This window comes from Ptychodera flava, chromosome 4 (assembly GCF_041260155.1).
Source record: "Ptychodera flava strain L36383 chromosome 4, AS_Pfla_20210202, whole genome shotgun sequence".
Lineage (NCBI taxonomy): Eukaryota > Metazoa > Hemichordata > Enteropneusta > Ptychoderidae > Ptychodera > Ptychodera flava.
In genome coordinates, this window is record NC_091931.1 from 33,230,537 (window position 1) to 33,253,686 (window position 23,150).

Genomic DNA, 23,150 nt, shown 5'->3' on the forward strand with positions numbered 1-23,150 from the left:
AATGGAAGTCAACTTTTACACCTTTGAATGATGAAAACATTTACCCTTGTCGATTGTTCGTGTATGTCCATGTGTCGTTCACAGAAAGTTTTCTTTTTAGCTTTTTTCTCAGTTTGAGATCATGTGATTCAAAGATGTAAAAGGTTAATTCATAGGAAGTTGCTCAGTAATGAAAAAACCCTAAAATTTGATGAACTGTTTGTAGAGTCATCACCGCAGCATTGGAATATAATTCTCTCAGTCTCTGCATGCAGGACAATCTTAGATTGGAATTTATTCACATTCAAGGTTTCAGTTGAAAAGATATTGGTTTCCATTTGACCACGATAGCAAAAAAAAATTGAAGTTGGACCATGATAGCAAAAGAGTTGAGGCTGAGATTAGCTTTCCGGCTGAAAATATCACAGGTCAAAAGAAGAAAGTAGGAGAATGATATATAATTCCAGAAGACATTTGAATTGGTAATGTGGATGGAACACACTCTTGTTCTCAAGGATTTTGTTTAGATTTTCTGTGATCGATATGGTAACAACTTGAGTTAAGTAGGCAAGATTGTGTAACCATGGACAGTGTGTATGGACTGTGTTCATCTAATGTGTGCTTTCCTGGTGTGCAACATGCTGTACAGGTCATGTAGATATTTTTAGACTCCATGAAATATAGGTATGCTGACAGACATCTGTGCTGATGTCAGAATCTGACAGATCTAAGTGCATTCATTATCGCTGTTTGTTTCGTTGCAGTCTGAGACAAACCTAGAATCCAACAGCATGTTTTCAGATTCTGAGAATGGTAAACAAATCTAAAAATAGGCAGCTAGACTAAATGAACCTATAGTACAGAAGAGAAAAAATCCAATCATGTTATTTTTGGTTAGGCATTAGATATACAAAAAATGATATCGCATTTTTGTGCCAGATTTGTAAAAATCAATCATGATAAATGCAAACATACAATCTTCTAAAATATTCATATTTCAATTATTTTGATTGCTGTTCAGATCAAAACAGAGAGAGAAGAGGGTCAGCACGAAGCAAGGTGACGCCATCCAGTACCAGTCAACCTGATCTGGTGTCGACTTCCATTGCCAGTGAGAATGTATCCAAGGAAATCAAGAGATTAGAGGCATTATGTGAGGCAAGAACCAAAGAACTAACACTGATGAAGATACAATTCAAACAAGGCTTGACGGGCTTTGATGCCATGGCAACATTGGTTCGCTATATGACTGAAGAGGTGAGTTTGCAGGATTTGCCTTGAATCTGCCCTTACTAACTGTAGCTTACCATATTACATTGTAGTAGATTAGTGAGCAAGACTTCTTCAATCGTTGAAATATCCAATTTGCAGAAAGCCTTGGTGTCATATTGCTTAAGCTTTCTTGTTTACTCAGAAATTTACTAATTTATCATACAATAGTCAGTATCATAACGTACACACGTATACAGAATTCGTTGAACCACTTACATGTGTTTATCCATTATTTTCTCCTCATTTTTGTCCAGCTGGATGCATTTTCTGGGCCAGTGTTGTCACAAAAACTTCAGGTGCTGCAGAAAGAGATAGAGAATGCACGACAGTTGATAGGTAAGCTAACTCATTGACGTTACAGGTAACCATAGCGTGGATCAGGTATTTGTATTTACATTCTGCCTTGTGTGGCATAAAGCAATGCCAGAATGAAATAGAGGTTTCATACAAAATGCATGTGTTTCCTTCAGTTTTGTTTTACTAATAATGCTTTCAAGTGTTGACATAATTTGATAACATGGTGAGACTAGACTTTGTCAAACTTCAATAAGCCAATTTACATTTTGAGCAGTTCATATAATTGACAGAGAAATCACATTCCAATACAAAAAAGTCAATGCTATCAAACTTAATATGACCAGACTGCTTTGCAACCCACATAGTCCTAAGGTAACATATATGTAATAGAGTGTACAGAAACATTGTCTGACACATCTGAGAAATAGGATAATGTGATTGACATCTTAGCCACTTTGTATCTGTGAAAATACAGAACTGTGATGATCATAAGTTATGTAATATTCTGCATAAAATACTCAAGCTGTCAGTAAGTTTTCAAGGTGATTTAGTACCAGTACAACTTACAGGTAATAGTTTAAAAACCAAAGCATTTACATAGTGTAGCTAATTCACTTTGATAAACTAAACTAATCAAAGATACATTGTTTAATATTATGAAAGTTTGAAATTTGGAAAAAATATTCAAAACTTGAAATTTGAAATAAATGACAATTTGAAAAACATTAAAAACTTACATACCTCCCGTTTGTATTTGCAGGCGTAGACAAGCATATTAAAGGTATACTGTCACCTGTTCCAATTTTGCCACAGTTACCATGGAAAGAGAAAATCTAACCAATCACAGATTTTAAGCGGGTGGCGGCTTTTTAAAAATAGCGCCCTCACGTGGGCAATTTGAATACCAAGGAACGCCCCTTTGACCATATATAGGCATATTTAGATTACAGGTGACTGTATACCTTTAATGTGCGTATTTGTTGGTTTACAGCAAAACAGGAAAAGGAATTGTCAGACCTGCACACAGAGAAGACAACACTTTCAGAGAAGTATGAAGATGAAGTGGACAAGTTGAAGACAGAGACAGATGAACTGAAGGAGCAACACAAGAAAGAGATAGAAGCTCTGACGACAAAGTTGAACGACGAACATATGACAAACCTTGAAACTCTTGAAGATAACTTGAAGAAAAATCATGATGAAGAAAAAGAAAGCTTGTTAGAAAAGCATTCACAAGAATTAGTAAAAGGTACAAATAAACTCATCAATCTACTCCTATTCTCTTTCCAGTTCCCATCCACCGTGCAGTTTCCAACGTGTCTCAGTGGCATTGTCATCAACCACAAAAGGTCACAAAGTCAGACAATGTACACAGTGGTTTGCATTGAGCTTATAAAGGTACCTGGGGATAGTTAGTTACAGCTTACTGTCTGAAAACAATGTGTCTTCATAATAACATTAAGCAAGATTCATCAAAAGTGACCCTTGAGAAATCTTTAATCTCCTACCCCAGAGGGTTTATTTTTCCATAGCTCTCCAATTACTTTACCTTTTTTACTTCAATCCATTAACATTATTGAATTTCAAAGGAAACTAATTTGATTGTTGTTATTTCTTTACAGCGAGGTCAGATTATGCATCCAACCTTCAAAGAATCAAAGCGCAACACAGGGAAGAGGTAGGCAGCATGCCTTTTTTCAGCCTATGTCTGCCTTTCTCAGTCTTGAGACCTTTGATCTATCATCATTACCCACACATTATAATAATCAGAGGTCTGCCACCTTTAAAATGCTGTCAGAGATATCTTCAAATTGTTTCTGATGAATACACATTCTCTAAAGGTTGCAATATTCTATACTTTTATCGTTTAGTTGTGTGTGTGCATGTGTGTGTGCATGTGTGCACGGACCACCTGTTCACAACATCACCAATTTCTCTTTAAAATTCAAATTTTTGAATATCAACATTATCAATCTTAATGTATATAAGAAAAACAGCTTCATTTGTCTCATTGCTGCAGTATATAGTTGCTATTTATCTCATTAAAGATATTTTGAATATTTTCACTTTATGTAAATGACTGAATTGTTTGTATTAATGGACAGATAAAAGACAAGGATCAGGTTACTAAATAGTGTCAATCATTGAAAAATAATATTGAGAATCAAAGCAATTTTCCCCATGCCTCAACCCAGTGTACAAAGTGATGAGTGACATTGCAACAAAATGATAATTTTCTCATTTCAGTTATCTGAACTGACAAGAATACAGAAGCTAACGCTTGAAGAAACCGTTGATGAATACAAAGAAAAGCTGTCCAAGCAGTCTTCAGAACACCAACAGCTTGTGGACGGCATGACCCAAGAATACACCTCGAAAATGAAAAAACTTACAACTGACTTTGAGACCAAGAACCGTACGCTTCAGGTAAGCTGCCTTGAAGACATGCCAGGCACCATGTAAACTGTGTTCTTGGGCAAATCATCTATAGAACACATTCTGTTTGATAATGAATCGTCAATCATTGGATTTGCTAACTTACTCATTTCAATACACTTTTAGTATCATATGGAAGGTATTCTAAGAACTTGTACATTTAGTATATGTGGTATTCTAAGAACTTGTGCATTTAGCATGTGCTAAAAGAATGCTCAGTTCAGTAGGGTTTTTCCCTTATCTGTTATTATGAACAGATCTGACCAAGAGTCAGAAATATTATGTGTATGTGTACTTCTGACATTCATAGTTACATTTCCTCGTACATATGGCGTATTCCGGATGTTGCTAAGATGTATCAAGGTATTAGTGTTACCGCACTTGATAATTTTCAAATCATTTTTAATCATGAGAAATGTTGAGTCCGGTAATTTACGTCTAACCTTCTACCAGCTTGGATGTACAGCATTTCTTCTTTGTCTCTCAGTCACATCATTTGGTGTTACTCTGCTCACAAACACTTATTGTTTCCTTCAGGATGAAGTAGAAACATTGACTTTCCAGTGTCAGAACTACAAAGACAGAGTGAAAACATTGGAAGAAAACTTGCACAGAGATGTTGATGTTAAGCTACAGGTAAGTTGCAATCTATAAAATCTGGAACAAATTCCTTTCTTCGGCACACTTCCATATCAGGGCAATCTACTCTCTTGCATTCAGCGGCAAATGTATTCCCAACCCATCTAGCAAATCTGGTCATGACATTAAAAATATGTTTTAGCTTTGCTCTTTCACTCCTGTGTTGCGTATACCCTATACAGTTTTGTATATGTCCAAGCAGAACAAAGGAAAATAAAAAGAGTCCCTATCAAAGTTTACTAGTTCTTACACAAGTTATAGGGACTTATTGATTGGGTCATGTGGATGCGTGCATCCTTACGTCCACAGAGATATCTCAGACATGCCCAGGTCTATTCCTTAAAACTTGGCAAAAGGATAATACGCTATGGCGTACATATGCACGTTGACTGTTTTTTTGACACTATCCGATATGGCAACCGGGCAGCCATTTTGTTTCCATTTTTAGCTCACATTTGGTTTTACCAATGTGAGTTTATCGTATAGGCTGAAGTCGATGGCGTCTGTATGTATGTGTGTATGTATGTATGTATGTATGTATGTATGTATGTATGTACGTACAGTATGTCCGTCAACATCAAAAACACGCAAACCGCTGCACGTTTCAGCTTGGTATTTGGTGTGTGGATGCATCCTGGGCTATAGATGGGATTTTGTTCAAATGAAGTCTGCATTGCCAAAATTATGCAAATGAGCTTACAAAATGTGAAAATGGTTAAGAATTAATAACTCAAGAACCGCTTTTTTGATTGCTTTGAAAATTTGTGTGCAAGTACCTTAGGTGAACTTATACAGTTTTATGAATATTGTGCAGATATCCTTAATTTTGTATTTTTGCTGAATTTTTTTGTGATTTTTCTCATTTTCAGTAAAAATTCTTCTTCTCTGAAACCGCCAGCCCAATCGCTCTCAAATTTGGGTTGTCTCTTTGCAAGGGTGTTACTCTTCTAATTTGTTGAAATTATGACAAAATTGGGAAGATTACTATTTTGTGCAATTTTGTCATTTTTGGTCAAAAAATCTTAGACAGTGTTTCCTTTTTAAAACCACTGGACAGACAGCTTTCATATCTGGTACACAGACATACAGAGATGAGAATAGTTAGATATGTGGAAATTGTCCTGAAATATAAAAAATTGTATTTTTAAGACAATATTGTCATTTTTTGGTCAAGAAAACTTTATCTCAAAATTACTTGTTTGATAGCTTTGTAATTTGGTATAAAGTCCCTTGTTTGATAGCTTTGTAATTTGGTATAAAGTCCCGAAAGATGTTATTAGATAAATTTTCTGCTCAAAGTGTTGGGAAACCCCAAAATTTGTATATTTTAGGTACTTTTCTCAGTTTGTGACCTTAAATGACCTACACCAACCCAGGATATGTTGTGAGACAATTTTGAAGGCTGTGAACATAATTTTGTCATATTTGGTACCAATTTGTAGGAAAATTTGATCCAGAAAACAAAGCTGAGGTGATTTTTTTCATTTTGGACCAATTTTTGCAACTTTTCTATGTAAGACATACAAGAACTGATGAGAAATTTGGATCCAGGATAATTCCAGATGTTGTAATCACCGCCCACAGTGAAGTGAAAGGCATTTCACTATCTGTAACTAACTTAAGTGCTGTTTACATTAGAATGATAACACTCATGGCATTAATTAAAAATCTCCAAGGTTGTAAATGTACTTCCTGTCATTTGGTCTTATGTAATACCAAGGGGTTGAACATTTGATATTCAGGAGGGGGTAGGGTCTAGAAGATCGATGATGCAGCATTACTGTTTTACCAGATCCCTTGTGCATTTTTGCCCACTCCCACCTTTTCTTTTTTTATCAAGCCTTCTCTGTTTTTTGTTGTTATTTAGGATCTGCTTCTCCCATTGCTATAGAAGTTGATATGCATGTTCCTAAAGATGACCTCCAGTACCTAAGTTGGAGACCTTATTGCTTTTGTCATTCTTGTTTTCTGGTTTAAATATTTCTTGAATGGACCAATTCAAACCGAATGTGAGCACATAGTGTCCTTGACGGTATTTTTTCATGATTAGGATAACCCCATCCCCTTCCATATGTAGAGATCCAACTTTGCCTTAAAAAGCAACACAGTTTTACCATCTTTATAGGAAGAAGTTTTGGCATGACAATTAAACTTGTGATCAAAATGCTTCAGTAGAGCTGTATCCATGTCACCAACTTACTTCGTGATATGGTACTTGCCGAATGGCAATTTCACAATTGACTCTCCAAAAGATTTCAGTACTCAGTCAACCATATGTTAGTGATATTGCATTTTTTACTCCACAGTTGGCCCTAGCACCTTACAAAGATTTACAAGCGGAAGTTGAAAGTCTGAAATGTGTGTTGGAACTCAAACGAGTAGAAATGCAAGAACTCCGCTCCCAAAAGAATGAACTGTCAAAACAGGTAGGTACTTTCAGTTCATGTCTGGCAACAGTTTGCAAAGTTATTTTTAGTATCCTTCTTGTCATTACTGATGCTGAATCAATCAATCAATCAATAAATCTTTATTAACCATGACTGAGCAATTGACATTGCAGCAGTGACAAACACAGTACATCAATCAAAAAACATGACAAACTAAAAAGGTTAAAATACCAAACAGCACATCCAATAAGTAAAAATCACAGAGAGATAAAAGAAGTATATTTAAAAACTAGTTCAATCTATTCAGTTGACCAATAGCTCTGTTGATAAAAAGTGTTTGGTTCTATTGGTTTTAAAAGCCTGTACTCTGAAACGGCAGCCGGATGGTAGTAAGTCAAACTCGTTTTGTAGAGGGTGCTGAAACTTGGAATGTATGATGGAATTCCCCTTACGTAAAACATGTTTCTCGTACAAGTCAGTGGGGCCCACTTGTTGTTCTCCGATAATATTGCTGCAGACTTTAACTATCTTACTAATTCTGTTTCTGTTCTTAACATTTAAATTGCCATACCAGCAACCATTGAAAAAGTGCAAATACTCTCAATAAAAGATTTATAAAATAACGTCATCAGAGACTTATTTACATTAGATTGGTTCAACTTCCTCAGAAAAACACACGTTGTTGACCTTTACTACAAATAGCATCGACATTGTCATCCCAGCATAACTTATCATCTACTGTGGAGCCAAGATAATTGTACTTGCTGACTATCAAAGATTTACAAGCGGAAGTTGAAATGTTGATGCTGAATAACATAGAAGTATTAAATTTTTTAAAAGAAATTTTGAGAAGTTGAAGGTATTTTATTTGGCCTTTATTCTCAACTACAGCAGTAAGAATCCAGGATTACCAATGCCACACTTTTTGTGTAAAGTTTGAGAGTTCTCAAATGAAACACTGTCATTATTTTACACTGTTGTGGTTTTCTTTTCTGATCAGCTTGAGAAAATTCCAGAGATGGAAGAGACCATTAAGAAACTTGAAGCAAAGAATGAATCACTGAATGCTTCTTTAGAGAAGAAAGTAAGCTATGAGAGGTAAGCATATGTCACTTTTATTATCTTGCTGTTGTGCAACGTCTTCTCTTCTTTGTTGAGTTCCTCATCCTTAAATGGTAGTATACGCCTCGAAAGTGAAAGATTTAAACTTTTTCTCAAACTTACCTAATGAAACTTTCAATCAGTCTCTTACTAAATCAAGAACAAAATTTTGGGGGTCACCAAAAAAAATAACTAAACATTTACTGATATTTGAAATGAAAACGGCTGCCATCCATGTGTTTGTCTACAGGGAAAATAAAATTTTTGATTTCAAAAAAGTAGACAGGGGAAACTTTTCTTTCTCCAAGAGCTTTAAAATGAGCCCCACAAATGGTAGATCAGAAAAGAATTGTAAAAATTTGAGAGTCCTAACTAACATCAGTTCATTCTACCATAATGTGAAATGTGCTTTAGGCCACACTTTTTCAGACACTCAACATTTTTCATTACTTTTCTGGTCTGCTGCTTGGCTAGACTCATTTTGGACATGGTGTAGTAGATAAAATTTTAAAGTTTTGTTTTTGTTTTAGTTCTTCACTGTACAATTATCACAGTTTACAGAGGCCATTTTTAATTTCAGATACTTCAGGGTAGTATTGTAACTATTTGGTAATTGGCGGTCTAACCCAAAAGAGAATGGTTTAATGTTTTCTAGAGTTTGAGCACAGCTTTAAACTTCATTGTGAGGTGTGTATTTACTTGAAGGTAAAATCAAGCTGGACAGGTTATGTGCCATGTCAGTAGAGAATCACCATTGTCTTTCAAGGGAGTGCATATGTATTTGAATACTAGAAATCACACTGTATTAGATAATGACTGGACTGGTGTTAGAGACTTTCCAACTACTTCATTCGTGATTTTATTTGTATTCTGTCATCAGGCAACTCTCATCAGAGCATCTTGTATTGAGGGAGCACTTTGAGAAGGAAACTCAGGTCAACAAACGTCTGTCACGGGAGAATGAAGAGTTGGTCTGGAAGTTGCAGAATTCAGACAGTGGTTCCCCGTTGACTGGCTTAACACCTAGCAGTACCAGATCAACCCTGTCCCCCTCACCAACTCACAGTCATCCCCACGGCCATCTCCATAGAGACAGCCACACACTGTCAAGGTCAAGTTCAACAGACAGCCACGAGAGTGGCGTCTTTCCCCTCTCACCCTCACAGTAGATGAGAAATCCAACCGTGTGATTGGCATTATTGTCTGATTGTAGTGAACACCTTCTAAAAAAGACAAAAAAAATATCTGAAAACAATTTTGTGCTATTACTATTGAGTGAAAAATTGTCAGTGAGAATTGTAATGAAGTATTTGAATGACACATGGAAGTTCTAGAGTCCTTGAGTATAATAGAGGGTTGAGGGTGATAAAGATGGGTGCAGCAGAAGATATTGCCCACAGCAGCCTAGCCACCCTGGCTCAGTAGAGGGTTGAGGGTATTCAAGATGGGTTCAGCAGAAGAAATTGCCCACAGTATCTTGGCCACCCTGACTCATCTCATTTCTCTCCTGCAAGGTCATCATTCAAGCTTTCAAGAGTTATAGCATAATGCATCTGGCATGAATGGACTTGCAAATACGAGTTAATCCACAGCAAGGTCTTGGTTTCTGTAATACTTGGGCATCTCTTGAACACTTTGTTCCGTCGTTTGTACATTATATCCTTTCTACAGTGTTGCATGTCTGTCACTTGCACTGGCCATCCAGGCATTAACTAGTAAATACTTCACATAAGATGCATTGGTCATTATCCAGCTTAAAGCTCTGTCACAGTTCTCACAGTTCCAAGATTTCACATTCAGGCAATGGTATTTTCACACTGGCTTGTGTATCCTTCTCCTCTACCAAAATGCCACTTCACTGTGGGTTTGATACTGACTGCATTCAAATTTGTCACACAGAGAAGCTGTAAATTCCAATTGTCAACAATATTCGTTCAGAGTACATTATATACAAGTACCCTATGTGAACTTCATTGTCAGTGTGCTCTGGTGAAAAGTTTTTGTAATGACATGGCGATCTGTCATGTAGCCCCTGCAGAATTAGTGACATTCTTGAGTGAGAGGCGCACTATTTGTGAAAACTTGGAACTCAACACACATCTATTCATCTATATACATTCCACTGATCAAATTTAATCCCCGCCTTGTCCACTCACATTGTTTATCATACAACAATTGCCAATGTCCATGGTCACAAAGTCACACCAACAGTGTAAGTTCTGTTATCAATTAAAGTCACCCGTGTTGTATCGCCATTTGAATTTTCAAAGCAGAATTTAAATAGTAATATATATATCAACAAATGAATGAAATTTTCAAAGAAATATATAATTACTGTCAAAGATTACATGTGTGCATATCAAAAGAAAAAAAAACAGTCTGTTACGATTTGTTCTGTTGTCTTCAAAAGTGTTGTTTGATATGGCTAGTGTTCCAAATCAGTGATCATATTCATTGTAATTCACATGGGTCTTAGCTTTAAAAATGTACAGAGAATATCCAAACAATAATTTCAAGTTCTTAACTGTTCAACTTGGTAAAGTAAGTGCTGTTTTTATTGTCCCTGTCTCTGTTATGGTGAGTTCTGATTGTTTGTCAACTTCAGGTAGAATGTGTTGGCAGTACTATGTGAGAGAGAGCTCTCGTGACTAGTAAGGGGCCCAATTTGCAAAATTGATACTGCATTCTGTAGAGGGCGCTCTTCCTTTCTAGGGTGACTTCCATTACAGTCACGGTATGCCATAGAGGGTTCTCTGCAATGAGAAATGCCGTCTTATATATTTGAAGGTCTGTAAAGTATAACGGCCTTTGACATAGATGGCTTTAAAGCCTCTTTAGGTAGCTTAGAATTTAACTTTCTTCATGTTTCTGCATTCTACTGAAAAAGCAAAAGTTTGTAAGTTTAAAATGAAATAGCTTTATGAAGAAAGATTTTTGAGTGTTTTTTTTCGTGATATAGGAAAGGGAATCATCAGTCACAAGTACGTCAGTATTGTTTCCAACTTCTAATAGTTGAAACAAATGCCACCAAGATTGATTTCTCTATTGATTCACTCACGGAAGTAGTTCAGTGATCTCAGAGTTTCATACGCTTCAAAATATTTTTTCTAGCCTTAGTCAAAGTTCCAGATGAATTCTTTTGCTCATTTCTCTTGATGGTCAATTTCAAATGATGAAATGACACACACGAAACAGTGTCACTACTGTAATGTGAATATCCCAGTATAAAGTTTCTAATTCAAGATGTGTGCTATTCTAAAATTGGTTCAGTTAGTAATCAAATCATTGATATTTCCCTACACATAGATATACTCTCTTTAAACTCAAGTTCTGTCGTCTCCTCAGTGTCAAGCAAAGACACAAGGTGACACGCTATGTTTTGAACAAAGTAGTCCTGTTGGTGGCCAGCTTTCTCTTCCTCGGTCACTTTTACAATCATTCTTTGATTAAATTCAAAAATTTAGTTGAAATTGGTTCTTATTTTAAGAAGAACAATATATGTACATTTTACTTTCTTTGGAGAATTTTGTTCATCACCAGTATAACTCAAAAAACAAAATCAGCAACTTCATAGTTGTTCCATAGAATTTTTCAATATAGGTATTGTGACAGATGGTACTCGGAAAACACAACTCAAAAAATTTTATCATTTCATAAAGTAGTCAGCAACAAATGTTACCCAAGTACTTATTGAAAGCCAAGTTATATTTTTGTCGAAAATTGACGTATTTCATTACTGTACAAAGAGAATTGGTGTTTATTGCCATGTAAATCTTATGTATTATACAAATTTCATTTATGCCTGCCGCTAATACTAACTATGCGCTATATTATCTTAATTACATTTATATCTGAGCTGTAATTTACAATTTTTTGTAGAATATGTTCAGTTTTGAAATTAACAATATTTTTCCAAATGTTATTAATTTATAAAATGTGTGACAGAGGCTCTCACTATTTTTGTTTATCTAGTGTAGAAGTACTATTTTGTTTTAATCTGAAGAAAACTATGAGTTATTTTGTTTTTGACTACCAGTCTTCAAATACTGTATATCTCTTCTTTTTTCAATTGATAGAGAATGTGGTGTCAAATTTGACTGGAATTGAGAATTTCTGAATTGAGAGTGGTTTGACTTGCCTGAATGTTTGTAGTATTCCCAGAGAGATGTGACTGTTTGAAAGATTCGTTAGTTACAAGGAATCGCCCACATGTTACTCTTTACTAGTAACACTTGATGATGGATCAAATTTGTTTTCATGATAGGCTGGAGTGAAAGATAGGTCAAATGTGAGAGTGACTCGCAGCGTGTTTGCAAGGTTATATCTGATTGGTCGATTGTCACTATTCACAGCAACTTAGGGAGTTTATTTGTATTGTTTTAATTATATTGGTAAGATTCAGCCAACCAATAGGGTAACAGCTTCGAAATCGCTGCAAGTCGCCCCCAAATGTGAGAGTCCCTGTAAATTCAGTTCAAAGGTCATCAAAACAGGGTCAAGGTGAACAGTAATGTTTGGTTTCAGTGCAAGCCAGTTGCAATTTTCTTTCAATCAATACAATATTGGCTCCTTTTCCACTGAGAAATAATTTTTATAGTGATACCTGTGTGAATAGGCCTGACTGAAAACATCTTTGGTCTGCATAAAACTTGAAGTTGTTGTAGAAAACTTCATAATTGTGCAATTTTTTTTGTTTTTGTCCCTCACTAGATGGTAGTCCTCGTGTAAAATTGTGACGGTATTGAAAATAAATGTATCCCTCATTATAAGATTTAACTTTTAATTTGATCATGTTGGTGCAAATTTGTTTTGTAAAACCTTTACATGTAATATTTCACAATGTTTCTAAGGAATGAGTGATGATAGATGTGTGCATGCTTTGTCCAGATTTTGTGTGATTCTGTAATTTATCTGTAATTCTCGCGTTCATCATCCGTCATTCCAACTTATTTTGTTACCAAACACCAGGAGTGTTTGGACTTCTCACATTCTACCATATCCAACAGACAATCGCATATGCATTGATTTCAACATTCTGTCTTCCAGTTCTGTTTGTTTTCATCAAAATCAACAGATCAAAGCGTAACCAAAGAATTTTTACGTTCAAATTTAGATTCAATCAAAATTTTCAGAGTCAGATTGCAGTAGCAGTCTCTACCTCTTGATATTTTAGTTTGTATTGAAAATCCAGACAGAGTAAAACACTTACTTTCACATTCATATCCTTAAACACAGTTCTTGTCTGTATTTCCAGTTACTATAGGTTCTTTTCTGTCAGCTTGATCACAAATTTGTGCCAGGTTGTGTCGTTTGTGTCAGTCTAACACAATGTAAGTTGAGTGGAGATACCCTCCCCGTTCTTTGAAAATCCCTGTGTAATGAATGACGCATAACTGTAAGTTTCTCTGGTGCCCCTCTGTCAGTATTTTCTAACATACACTTACAGTGAGCAATATGTTGCCACTGATTTGTGTGTGACTCTGTGTGCTTTTTGGAAAGAATGTTGACTGATATTACAGAAAAAACAAATTACCTGTAGCAAATCATTAACAATCTACATTGATTGGCATTATAATCATACAAAGAAAGTACAGTGCCCGATAAGATCTATCAAAGATAATTCTGAAAAAAATCATCAAAGATATTTTCTTGCAAATGTTATTTAACACCTTTAATTTTATGAACCAGTAGGATAAAAGTGAATGTTTCAAAATAATTAACACCTAAATTATGAAATACAGTTTCTGTGAAGCCCAGAATCCCTTGAAAATAAAAGAAACAAAACTGTAAAAAAGAGATTTAGTATGACTGGAAACCAGAATTATTTCCAGAAGAAAGTGCAGTGCAACCTGATAAAATTTTTTGAGTAAATCTAAAAATGATAATATATGTGGTGTTTTTGAATGAGAGTGACTTGTTATGAATTCACTGAAGGATTTCTGTGTGAACACCTCTAAATATTAACTGTAATTTATTCCACTTGTTGCTTTAGAGCCTATATGGAAATAAATCCTTATGAATTTATTGGAAATGTTTTTGTGTAATTATTTTTCAAACACTTATCAATGAAATGCATGTATTGTTGGTGACATAGATACAGTAGATATGCACACATCGACATAAAGCATTTTGTGTGTGTGGTAGTGCGCCCACAGTACTGAGACCAAGAAGTTTGTTTCTCATCCTCACGAGCATCAATTCAGACCCGCCATGTCAACCTTTTTTTCTGCTCATGGGCAAATAAAATGAATAAAAACCCCGCAAAAATAAGTGATGATAGTGCATAACACAGTGCTGTATAAGACAGAACTGTAAACAAAATAACTGACACTGACATTTCATTCAGAACTGTACATATATGTCAATGTTTAATATATATATTAAGTTGTCGAAACTGCATTGTTGCCCTAAAAGTCAAACCACAGAACTGTTGCTATACAAAAATACTAAAGCAACACTGCTGTGCATTTATCTCTGTGTGCATTCCTATATGTTGTTTTCATGTTTTTTTGAGTGTTCTTGTTGGTTGAAGAATAAAAAAAAATTGAGAAGAAAAAACCTGTCACTGCATCATTTATGCAATGTCTAGGATGAGAAAAAACTCTTGGCCTAAACACATTATATTTAGGATATGTGAAGCTGCATCGATTTCATCAACATTTGCTATTTCAGATATGTCCTTCACCTACATCCAGTTCTCAAAGTAAATGTTCACTTGTTTCCTTCATTTCCAAATATGACAGCAACACCATATACACGTCTTAATTGTTACTGTTACAGCATTTTGTTCTGCACAAGGTTTGCTTTTTGTCAATCTCTAAACTCTTGAAATCCAATCTACCATAGACTTGCCCAGGAGTATGGCTTTAAGAAGGGCTTAAGCTTAGTTACTGGCTGGCTTTGCATTCATTTTGCATTTTACGTTCACCTCATCATCTATACGACAGTTGTCAAAGTATATTGCTTCAATTTCATGATCACCTTGCCATCAATGAGACAGACCTGGATATTCTTTTGTTTTGATATTTTGTGTAAGCCTACAGATTTTAGGTAAGTCAGAATACCTGAAGGAAAACCACAGGCTACGTCATTGTAGTTTAGTGTGGTTGTTTTACTTTTTCTACCTATATCCAAAAGTGAAAGAGTTTGTGTGTTAACTTCAATGTAGCATGCCGTAGACATGTTGGTTAAAAGTGTGAATGCTAACAGTACAGCGCCCTCTAGCATGCATAACGAACATCCACTCTCCAAACACCATCATCTTTAATAGCATCTCTTCAACAGCCTGAGGGAGCTACCTAAAGCTCTCTGAAGCATACGATAAGCATACAAGAACAATAAATACAAAGAGAGAGAGACATTTGACAGTTTAAAAACAAAACCAGCTTTATTGTTTGAAATGCCCAGACACACTTATAACCCCAAAATCTCATATGAAAATCAAACTACAGCAACATGAAGTTTGTTATTCTGATACAAAAAACAAATTCACATTCTGACAGTGATGCTCGGCCTTTTCAAAGAACTGATCTTGTGGATTGAAATGTCTTACTTTGCTTAAACTATATGATTGAATATGTCTGATGTAATATAGTGTTTCGGTTCACAGAAATTTTTTTGAATAATCACAATATCTTTAAATGTTGCAAACTTTATTCAATTTTCTACTTTTGTGTGGACAGTAAACAATCATTTCATTATGTTTGGCTTTATCTTAATTTTTCTATTTTCTTATGGACTAAAGTCAAGTTCAAAGATTGCTGTGAACAAATTTACCAGGACACAGGGTGCTATAAATATCTCCATATCTGGGGAACTAGGTGATCATGATGATTTAAGTGATGTGGTTCAGAGTAGTTAACTTACGTGTAAACTCTTCACTTCTTTTGGAACATAAAAACAGCCTCTTCTCTGTGTCAGGTAGAGGTGAGACTGCAAAATGATCAACATCTCCCTTCCTTTTGTCTCGCTTTTTTGTTCGGTTCAAAGGAAAGCCGATCAAACTGATGAATTTATGAGATATAGAGAATTCTTCAGCATATCCACTCTGATACAAGTACACACACAGCTCCAAACGAAATTTTGAAATTCTACAGCCCCTCCCTTCCCTTTGGGATGATTTGGAATGATCTAACTTAAATAATCTTGGCAAATCCAAATGTGAAAATGGGGGGTATAACCTCCTTATTGAACTAGAATACTGTGTGCCACACTTATCAAAGGGCATCCTGGGGCACTTTGCGCTTAGACACATGGATAAATAACGACAGGACCCTGCTTGAGTTGAACTCCAGAAATTCTAAAACAAAAAAACAACAACGTTTCAACCTTAAAAAGTCAGCAAAGTATGGGCACTTACATCTGCTGGTCATACGAGACCTCAAAAAGTGCATTCTTTTACTCAAACACCCTACAGCTAGAACCAATACTTCACTTCGGTGCACTAAACCTACACATGGTGGTGGAAACAGAGTCAAAACATTGGCAAAAACTTATTCAATAATAAATATCTTGAATTTACAGGCATTAAGAAATAAAAAGCTTTGAAAAATGTAAAGTTACATAATATATATACAAGGTTCTGAAATTCTCTGAAGTATAACAATGATGATTTGGAGCATTACAACACTGGCAAAAAGCAACGACTTTTTTGACCAGTGCTTTCAAAGGTCAAGGGTTACTCCTGCCATATTAGGAAATCATTAATATTCATGATGCATATATCTCATTGAACAGGTACACTAATTATATGTACAGTACTTTAAAACTCAAAATTGCAAGAGTACTATTCCCTCAAACAGATAAAATCTCAGAAAGTGTAAGTCTGAAGGTCAATGTCAATCAGTGAATTTCTTCAGAATGAGACTTGATCTGACATTATGATTGAAAAATGTTTACAACAATATCACAGAGCACATTGCAAACTTTTTGATTAACAGAATCACGGTTTTGATTAACTTTTTCTTGACAGACACAATATATTCAATGTACAAGTACATTTTTTTTTCATCTTCTTTAAAGGCCCTTGAGATCTGAAACAGCCTGTTTCAGCAGTTGGCAACGCGTTGCAAGGACTCCGGACGACTTCTCAACTGCTACGGTAGTTCTCTCTCTTAACAGCTATGTAAATAAAGATCACTGTTTCAAGCCCTGACTGTTCAGAGGAAGAATTCTGCTATCATACAAAAGTCTTGAGGTTTAAATTGTGGACAACATACCCAACTCTCAACTTGGATCAATGAATATAGCTTGATTTGTCTCTGATGGCACTCTCTATCTTCAAGGATAAGACCAACCTGGACACAGTCAATAATTGTGAGTAAACATCAGGTGCTACTCATGATGTGCCTCTACACCTGTTTACAACCAGTAAAAAGCACCTCCTCTTAGCGACAATTTCAGTGAAATCTTGAGACAAATGTGACATTCTATCTTCTTAGATGCTGACCCAGAACACAATTTAGAAAACACTGACAAAACTTGACATCTACAGACACAAAGTTGACACAAAACGGACACAACTACTTGGGACAACAGCTATGAAACACCGTGTCCAACATGACAAAGTGTTCAAAACTGTTACAACTTCAATGAAGGCAAACTTACGAGACTGCAATTTAAGTTGCATTGTTTTTCAGTTCCACATCAGATATATTTGCTTAACGAGGACTATTGTTGACAGCCTGGCATTAAAATTTCTGATAAAAAATGATCATTGAAGGGTACGGGAATGTTCATGACAAAAAATCCAGGCTGGGTTCAGAATTCGAAGAACTTACGCAAAACCCCCATCCCTCAAACTCTAACACGAACACAACTTTAAGAAACGGAATTGACTTTTTCATTCATATCAATTCCAATGGAATGAACGGATGTCAGTGCGTTAGTTAAATCAGAGCTTTGTGTATTCATTGCACTTTTACTGAGGCCATCCTGCAATTAAATAAAACGGACAATTTGATTGGCAAGTATAGTATTCATTGTGTAATTTGAGCCAATCAGGAACTTTCTTAGCAGATTTGACCGTGTGGACAATCCTAATTTATTTCATCAGTCTCTTTATCTAGTGGTATTGTACATGAAACTTATAAGTAAACATTTTTTAATAAAAAATATGCAGCACTGTAAAAACAGCATTGAAGTATTTCATTACTGTGGCTTAATATTCAAATGAAAATTGGCTTTTTTTAACCCTTCAATATTACGTAAAAAGTAACAACCAACAAATTTTCTGACAATCTGAAATGTAGGCACTGCGTAAAATGCGTAAATTGAATTTGAAAAATTACTACATTACTGTTGTACATGTACCTGGCACTAGTTGCAGTATTGTGAAGGTTGGCACTTGGGGGAATCTGTTGACCCTATCTATGGGTAGAATTGTCAACTCATGGTGATACCGAGTCAGAATTGACTTCAGTGATCCAGGAACATTGGTGATGAATTTGCCACATGCTTATCCTTTAGGTTCTTGATTGTTAGTCTGGGATAGTAATGGGATGAATGCCGGACTTTTCCAAATAAGATTTGGAGTCCACTTTCTTGGGATGGTACATTGCATGAAATCTGACTTGGAACAATGATATCATCACACAGTCTAACCCTTGTACCATTCCCACCAGTACTTACATCCTGAATGCACGCCTGCAACTGTTTTGATGATGACAACTTATGAATGGACAAAGCTGGATTCTAAGCAAAAGACACCAGTTCAAAAGGATTAGACTGCTACAGTAAAGGGCGCCCTCAGTGGTCAAGTTTTACAGAGTCCACATGACATTTTGCTCTCTGATCTGAACATGTTTGTTCTGGCTGATTCAGTACTCTGTAAGTTGCAAAACAAAACACTGCTGCTTCAGCTGCTAAAATGTCTCCAATTCTTCGATATGTTACCTTTACAGTTTCAGGAATCAGCCAATGACTCGACTGGCAGCTGACAGGAAATCACGAGATGTTTTATGACACCCTCCCTTCAGAGCTGCCCACTGTTCCCCATACAACCAGTGACACAAACAGTGACACAATCTTCAACATACTGCAACGATTCGACCAAGCCTAATTATGTCTCCAGTTCCCCATATAAATTTATGATAAACTTTTATCCCTAATCTGTGTAAAAACCCTTCAGTATTCCTATAGAAGTTGAATGATGTCTCAGGGCGTTTTCCAATCCACAAACGTTTGATTAAGAATTCTCTGTTGCTAGAAGTACTGTAGCTGTAAACTAGAAGCATCCCTCTTTCCAACTTTCATCTCTCACTCGATATTCACCGGTGGTTTGTCTTGGTATTGAGGTACTGTCAATGAATAAAGAAGAACAGACAAGAAAGCGGGAATTCAGTATTTGTCACACAGAATGGTGTGCCAACTATATCAAGATTATCATGCATTATGTTGATTTGAAATCTTTTTTTACTGAAAAAAATCATTAATTTTCATATTTTACTAATTTGGCACCATTATCAATGGCATACTTTTGAGCCTTACCTGTTTACATGGAAGGATTTGGGTCTTTATGTGATATCAAGATGAGGTTGGAAGTTTTTATCTTATACACATCATCACAGCCGCTCCCTTGTTACTAGTCAGTCATTGCCAAATTAAAGTCTAGTATTTTTTTTAATACAAAGAAGGGAAGCAGCTGCCATTTTTGCAGACAGAACCCGTTCATTTAAAATTCTGAGATTGCTGTAAATTGTGACGTTTACATAAGAACTTTAAAATTTGGGTTTCACGTAGTCTGCAGAGAATCGAATAGAATGACAAATTTGGCTTGCATATCTTTCCTTAACAACCACATGTATGACCACATATCACCCACCTTCTGCTGTGATTCACTGGTGTGCCTAGTCTTGATTTGTGTTTCTGTCCGTTCCGTGACACAGGCCGAGGCAGCGAGCTACTACGGTGGGGGGAGATGTCCCCGCTACGCACTGGTATACTGCTGCGATGCGGCGACACTGCCCGTAGTTTGGTCGGTGAAGGCTGCCTGAGCTGAGAGACTTGGGTAGGTTGGCGAAGTCTGGAGTCGTGATTTTGTTGAGGTGGCGGCGGTGGTGGCGGTGATGTCTGCTGTCTGTTACCTCTCTCACGTACTAGGTTCGGCATACTGCTCCTAGTTTGGTCTGCATGCGACACAACAGATGAACATATAATCAAAGGCCTGAATTTGGGGTATCATTGGCTGATCAGAAAAAAATCCATTGCAATGAACACATTATATACGAGAAACCAATCAAAGATTAGCTTTTATTTTCTATTATTCATGTATTAACTTTGTTCTTATTGAAATCGCAAATGTATGATGTACACCATAAATGGGAAAGGGTTCCCCTTTTACAACCCACAAAGCATGCACATGGCAAATGTCCATCTGTCTAAATACAAAACTTAATATCACCAGTGTGTAATAGTAAATACGGTTGGTTTTTCACCAGTCTGACAAGCTCTTTCTACATGTCTTTCTTTATGGACAAATCATTTCAACCAAGTCTAATCCAACAGAGCCGTCTTTACCTGCAACTTGTAAATTAGTCAAATCATCCGGTGAAACACTGTGATTTGTTAAGGAAGCTCCTAAACTGTATCTCTTGACATCACCTGTGGAAATACCATCATCATTTAGTCAGTTAATCTGTAGCCATGGAACTGAAAGTGCATCAGTGTGTCATCAGGTCACATGGACATGCCACTGTGAACTGATAGGACTATGTTGAGGTCACTGTGGGTCATGGCAGGTCATTGCAGGTCACCGTGCACTCATTTCCTTTGTTGTCATCTGACTTATGCATAGTAATAGCTGGAAGGTAACCTGCGACTTTTAGTGCCTAGAAACTTTCCCTGATTGCTATCTCTAATACTTGCATTAACAAAGCAGAAACAAGTAATGAGAGGAAAAAGATCTTCTACTATGTGTCCCTTGAAAATATCTTCTCGTGTGACACTGTACAGTGTTCACATGTCAATAGACAATCACACTTCATCCACACATACTCATACAACATCTATCGGTACCATTCAATGAAAACTGATTGAATCTACCACACTGCTCACATCTGTTGAATTCATATTCCTACTCACCCTCATTACGTGTCAAGAATTATTTATGTAAAAAGATCCTCCAATCAAAGTACAAGGTAATACAAGACATCACTGCACGGATGAAAACAACTAATTTTTTCCGTACCTTCATGATTTTTCTTGATTCTCTCCAGCGATGGTCTTCTCCTGAGCACCACAGTTTGCTGTCCGTGTTCGTAATTGTCCCCAACAAAATCATTATCTGATTGTCTATGTTTAGGAGAGTGTCCCCTGTCCCTCCTGTGGTGTTGCTGGCCGTGCTGCCTGTGCTGTCTCTGGTGCTGCTTTCTACTCTGGTGCTGCAGCAGCTCCTGATGCAGCTGCTGTTGCTGCGGGTGTTGCCGGTACTGCTGCGGCGAGTGTTGCTGCGGGCGGTGGTGCTGCTCCGGCTCATAGTGATTCCTATGGTACTGCTGTTCTGGCTGAAACTGAAGTGGCGAGTGTTGCTGTCTGTGGTGTTGCTGTTGTTGCTGGTGTTGCTGCAGCAGCTGTGCCTGGTTCCGAAGCTGGTCGTGGTGGTACTGCTGCTGCGGCTGGTAGTGTTGCTGCTGCTGATGCTGGGGGTGCTTCCGGTGTTGCTGCAGCTGTGGGTGACTTCGATGATGTGGCTCCTTTTGGTGGTGTTGCTGCTGCTGCTGCTGATACTGCAGACTGCTAGATGGGGAGGAGATTCTGCGTGGTGAACTGTTTGGCGAACTCTGAATTGTCGCCTGTCTCAAACCTGAAACGTGGAACAAGAAACTGACATGAACACCTTACTGACATGATCAATATCTTTGCTCATAGCATTAACCGAGCGCTCCAATAGTTTGGACTGTTTAAATCTAGCTGATAGTATGGTATGATTTTCCTGGATGATGCTATGGTACAGTGAGGGACAGGAAGGGTTACAGACTCAAGTCTGCTTAATGACACTTTTAGCAAAGTTTACAGTGGTATTTACACTGAGGTACGTATAAGTGCTGTTAGTTTGAATAGAATGGATTGCACATTAACACAGATCTTCATAATGTTGATGCATTTACACTATGATGTAATGGAGTTCAGTTACTGCATCCTTCTAACACAGCAGAGTGCGGTATGGTGTGACTGCAGGCACAGCGTACAAGGAACAGATCTGTTGCTTCTACCAAATACTACAGATACACCATGACAAATGCCATCACGTTTTTTGTCTAAGGAGATTTATTGTGTGTCTACCATGTTTTATTTTGTTTGTTTGCTTTTTGGATGCTGACATCCATGGCAACCTCCCTGCTTTCTTCACAGAACCTTTCTAAATCAAAGCATGTGTCTTGATCTGATCTGCTGAGTGTTAATACTGAGGTTGGATCTTTACATACAGAGATAGGGTAGACTTAGGCAGTCCGTCACAAAATCTCATCTCTCTCTCTCTCTCTCTCTCTCTCTCTCTCTCTCTCTCTCACACTCTCTCTCTCTCTCTCTCTCTCTCTCTCTCTCTCTCTCTCTCTCTCTCTCTCTCTCTCTCTCACACACACACACACACACACACACACACACACAAACACACACACGAGTCATATATTGTCACCCATAAGTAACCTTATTATCCACATTCTAATTCATAAAATGTCCATTCCATGTTATCTGTTCCATGTATTGTATTTTATCTAGTATGAAATGACATTTTTGTTAATGTTGTACTGGACAAGAATGTTTACATTAAACGTACCGTAATTGGAACTAATGGACGTGTTACACAATTTTACAATGCTGTATGAATTATCAAGGAGCCAATTAAGGAGGTTATTGTCTTTCCTCAAAGGCAATGCATAGTTATATCTATTTGGTAGCTTTTTTTATTTGTTAGCTCTGACATAGATTTTTTAGTTGCAACACTTGATTGGTTAGGGCATGCATAATGAAGTGAGCATGTAAGCTGCCCTCTACAGCCACACAGTGGATTTGAACACAAACTGCATCTCCCTGTGAAAACAG

General features: G+C 36.8%; 2 protein-coding genes across 17 annotated transcripts in view; one reads left to right on the forward strand and one right to left on the reverse strand.

The window, feature by feature from the left end:
• LOC139130352 (microtubule-associated tumor suppressor 1 homolog A-like) overlaps positions 1 to 14,135 on the forward strand; it is a 41,348-nt gene extending 27,213 nt beyond the window's left edge. For all 15 annotated transcript variants that reach the window (XM_070696121.1, XM_070696126.1, XM_070696130.1 and 12 more), the window contains 9 exons: positions 1,001 to 1,236; positions 1,506 to 1,587; positions 2,540 to 2,797; positions 3,171 to 3,226; positions 3,796 to 3,975; positions 4,522 to 4,620; positions 6,930 to 7,049; positions 8,011 to 8,108; positions 8,992 to 14,135. In XM_070696121.1, coding sequence (XP_070552222.1) covers positions 1,001 to 1,236; positions 1,506 to 1,587; positions 2,540 to 2,797; positions 3,171 to 3,226; positions 3,796 to 3,975; positions 4,522 to 4,620; positions 6,930 to 7,049; positions 8,011 to 8,108; positions 8,992 to 9,280 — 1,418 coding nt within the window. In that variant the 3' untranslated portion in view covers positions 9,281 to 14,135. The remainder of the gene's footprint in view (positions 1 to 1,000; positions 1,237 to 1,505; positions 1,588 to 2,539; positions 2,798 to 3,170; positions 3,227 to 3,795; positions 3,976 to 4,521; positions 4,621 to 6,929; positions 7,050 to 8,010; positions 8,109 to 8,991) is intronic.
• Positions 14,136 to 15,471: 1,336 nt separating this feature from the next.
• Positions 15,472 to 23,150, reverse strand: part of LOC139130360 (SLAIN motif-containing protein 2-like) — a 34,995-nt gene continuing 27,316 nt past the window's right edge. For both annotated transcript variants that reach the window (XM_070696152.1, XM_070696151.1), the window contains 4 exons: positions 21,298 to 21,912; positions 20,628 to 20,711; positions 19,933 to 20,236; positions 15,472 to 19,408 (listed from right to left, as the gene is read on the reverse strand). In XM_070696152.1, the coding sequence (XP_070552253.1) occupies positions 19,336 to 19,408; positions 19,933 to 20,236; positions 20,628 to 20,711; positions 21,298 to 21,912 (1,076 nt within the window). In that variant the 3' untranslated portion in view covers positions 15,472 to 19,335. The remainder of the gene's footprint in view (positions 19,409 to 19,932; positions 20,237 to 20,627; positions 20,712 to 21,297; positions 21,913 to 23,150) is intronic.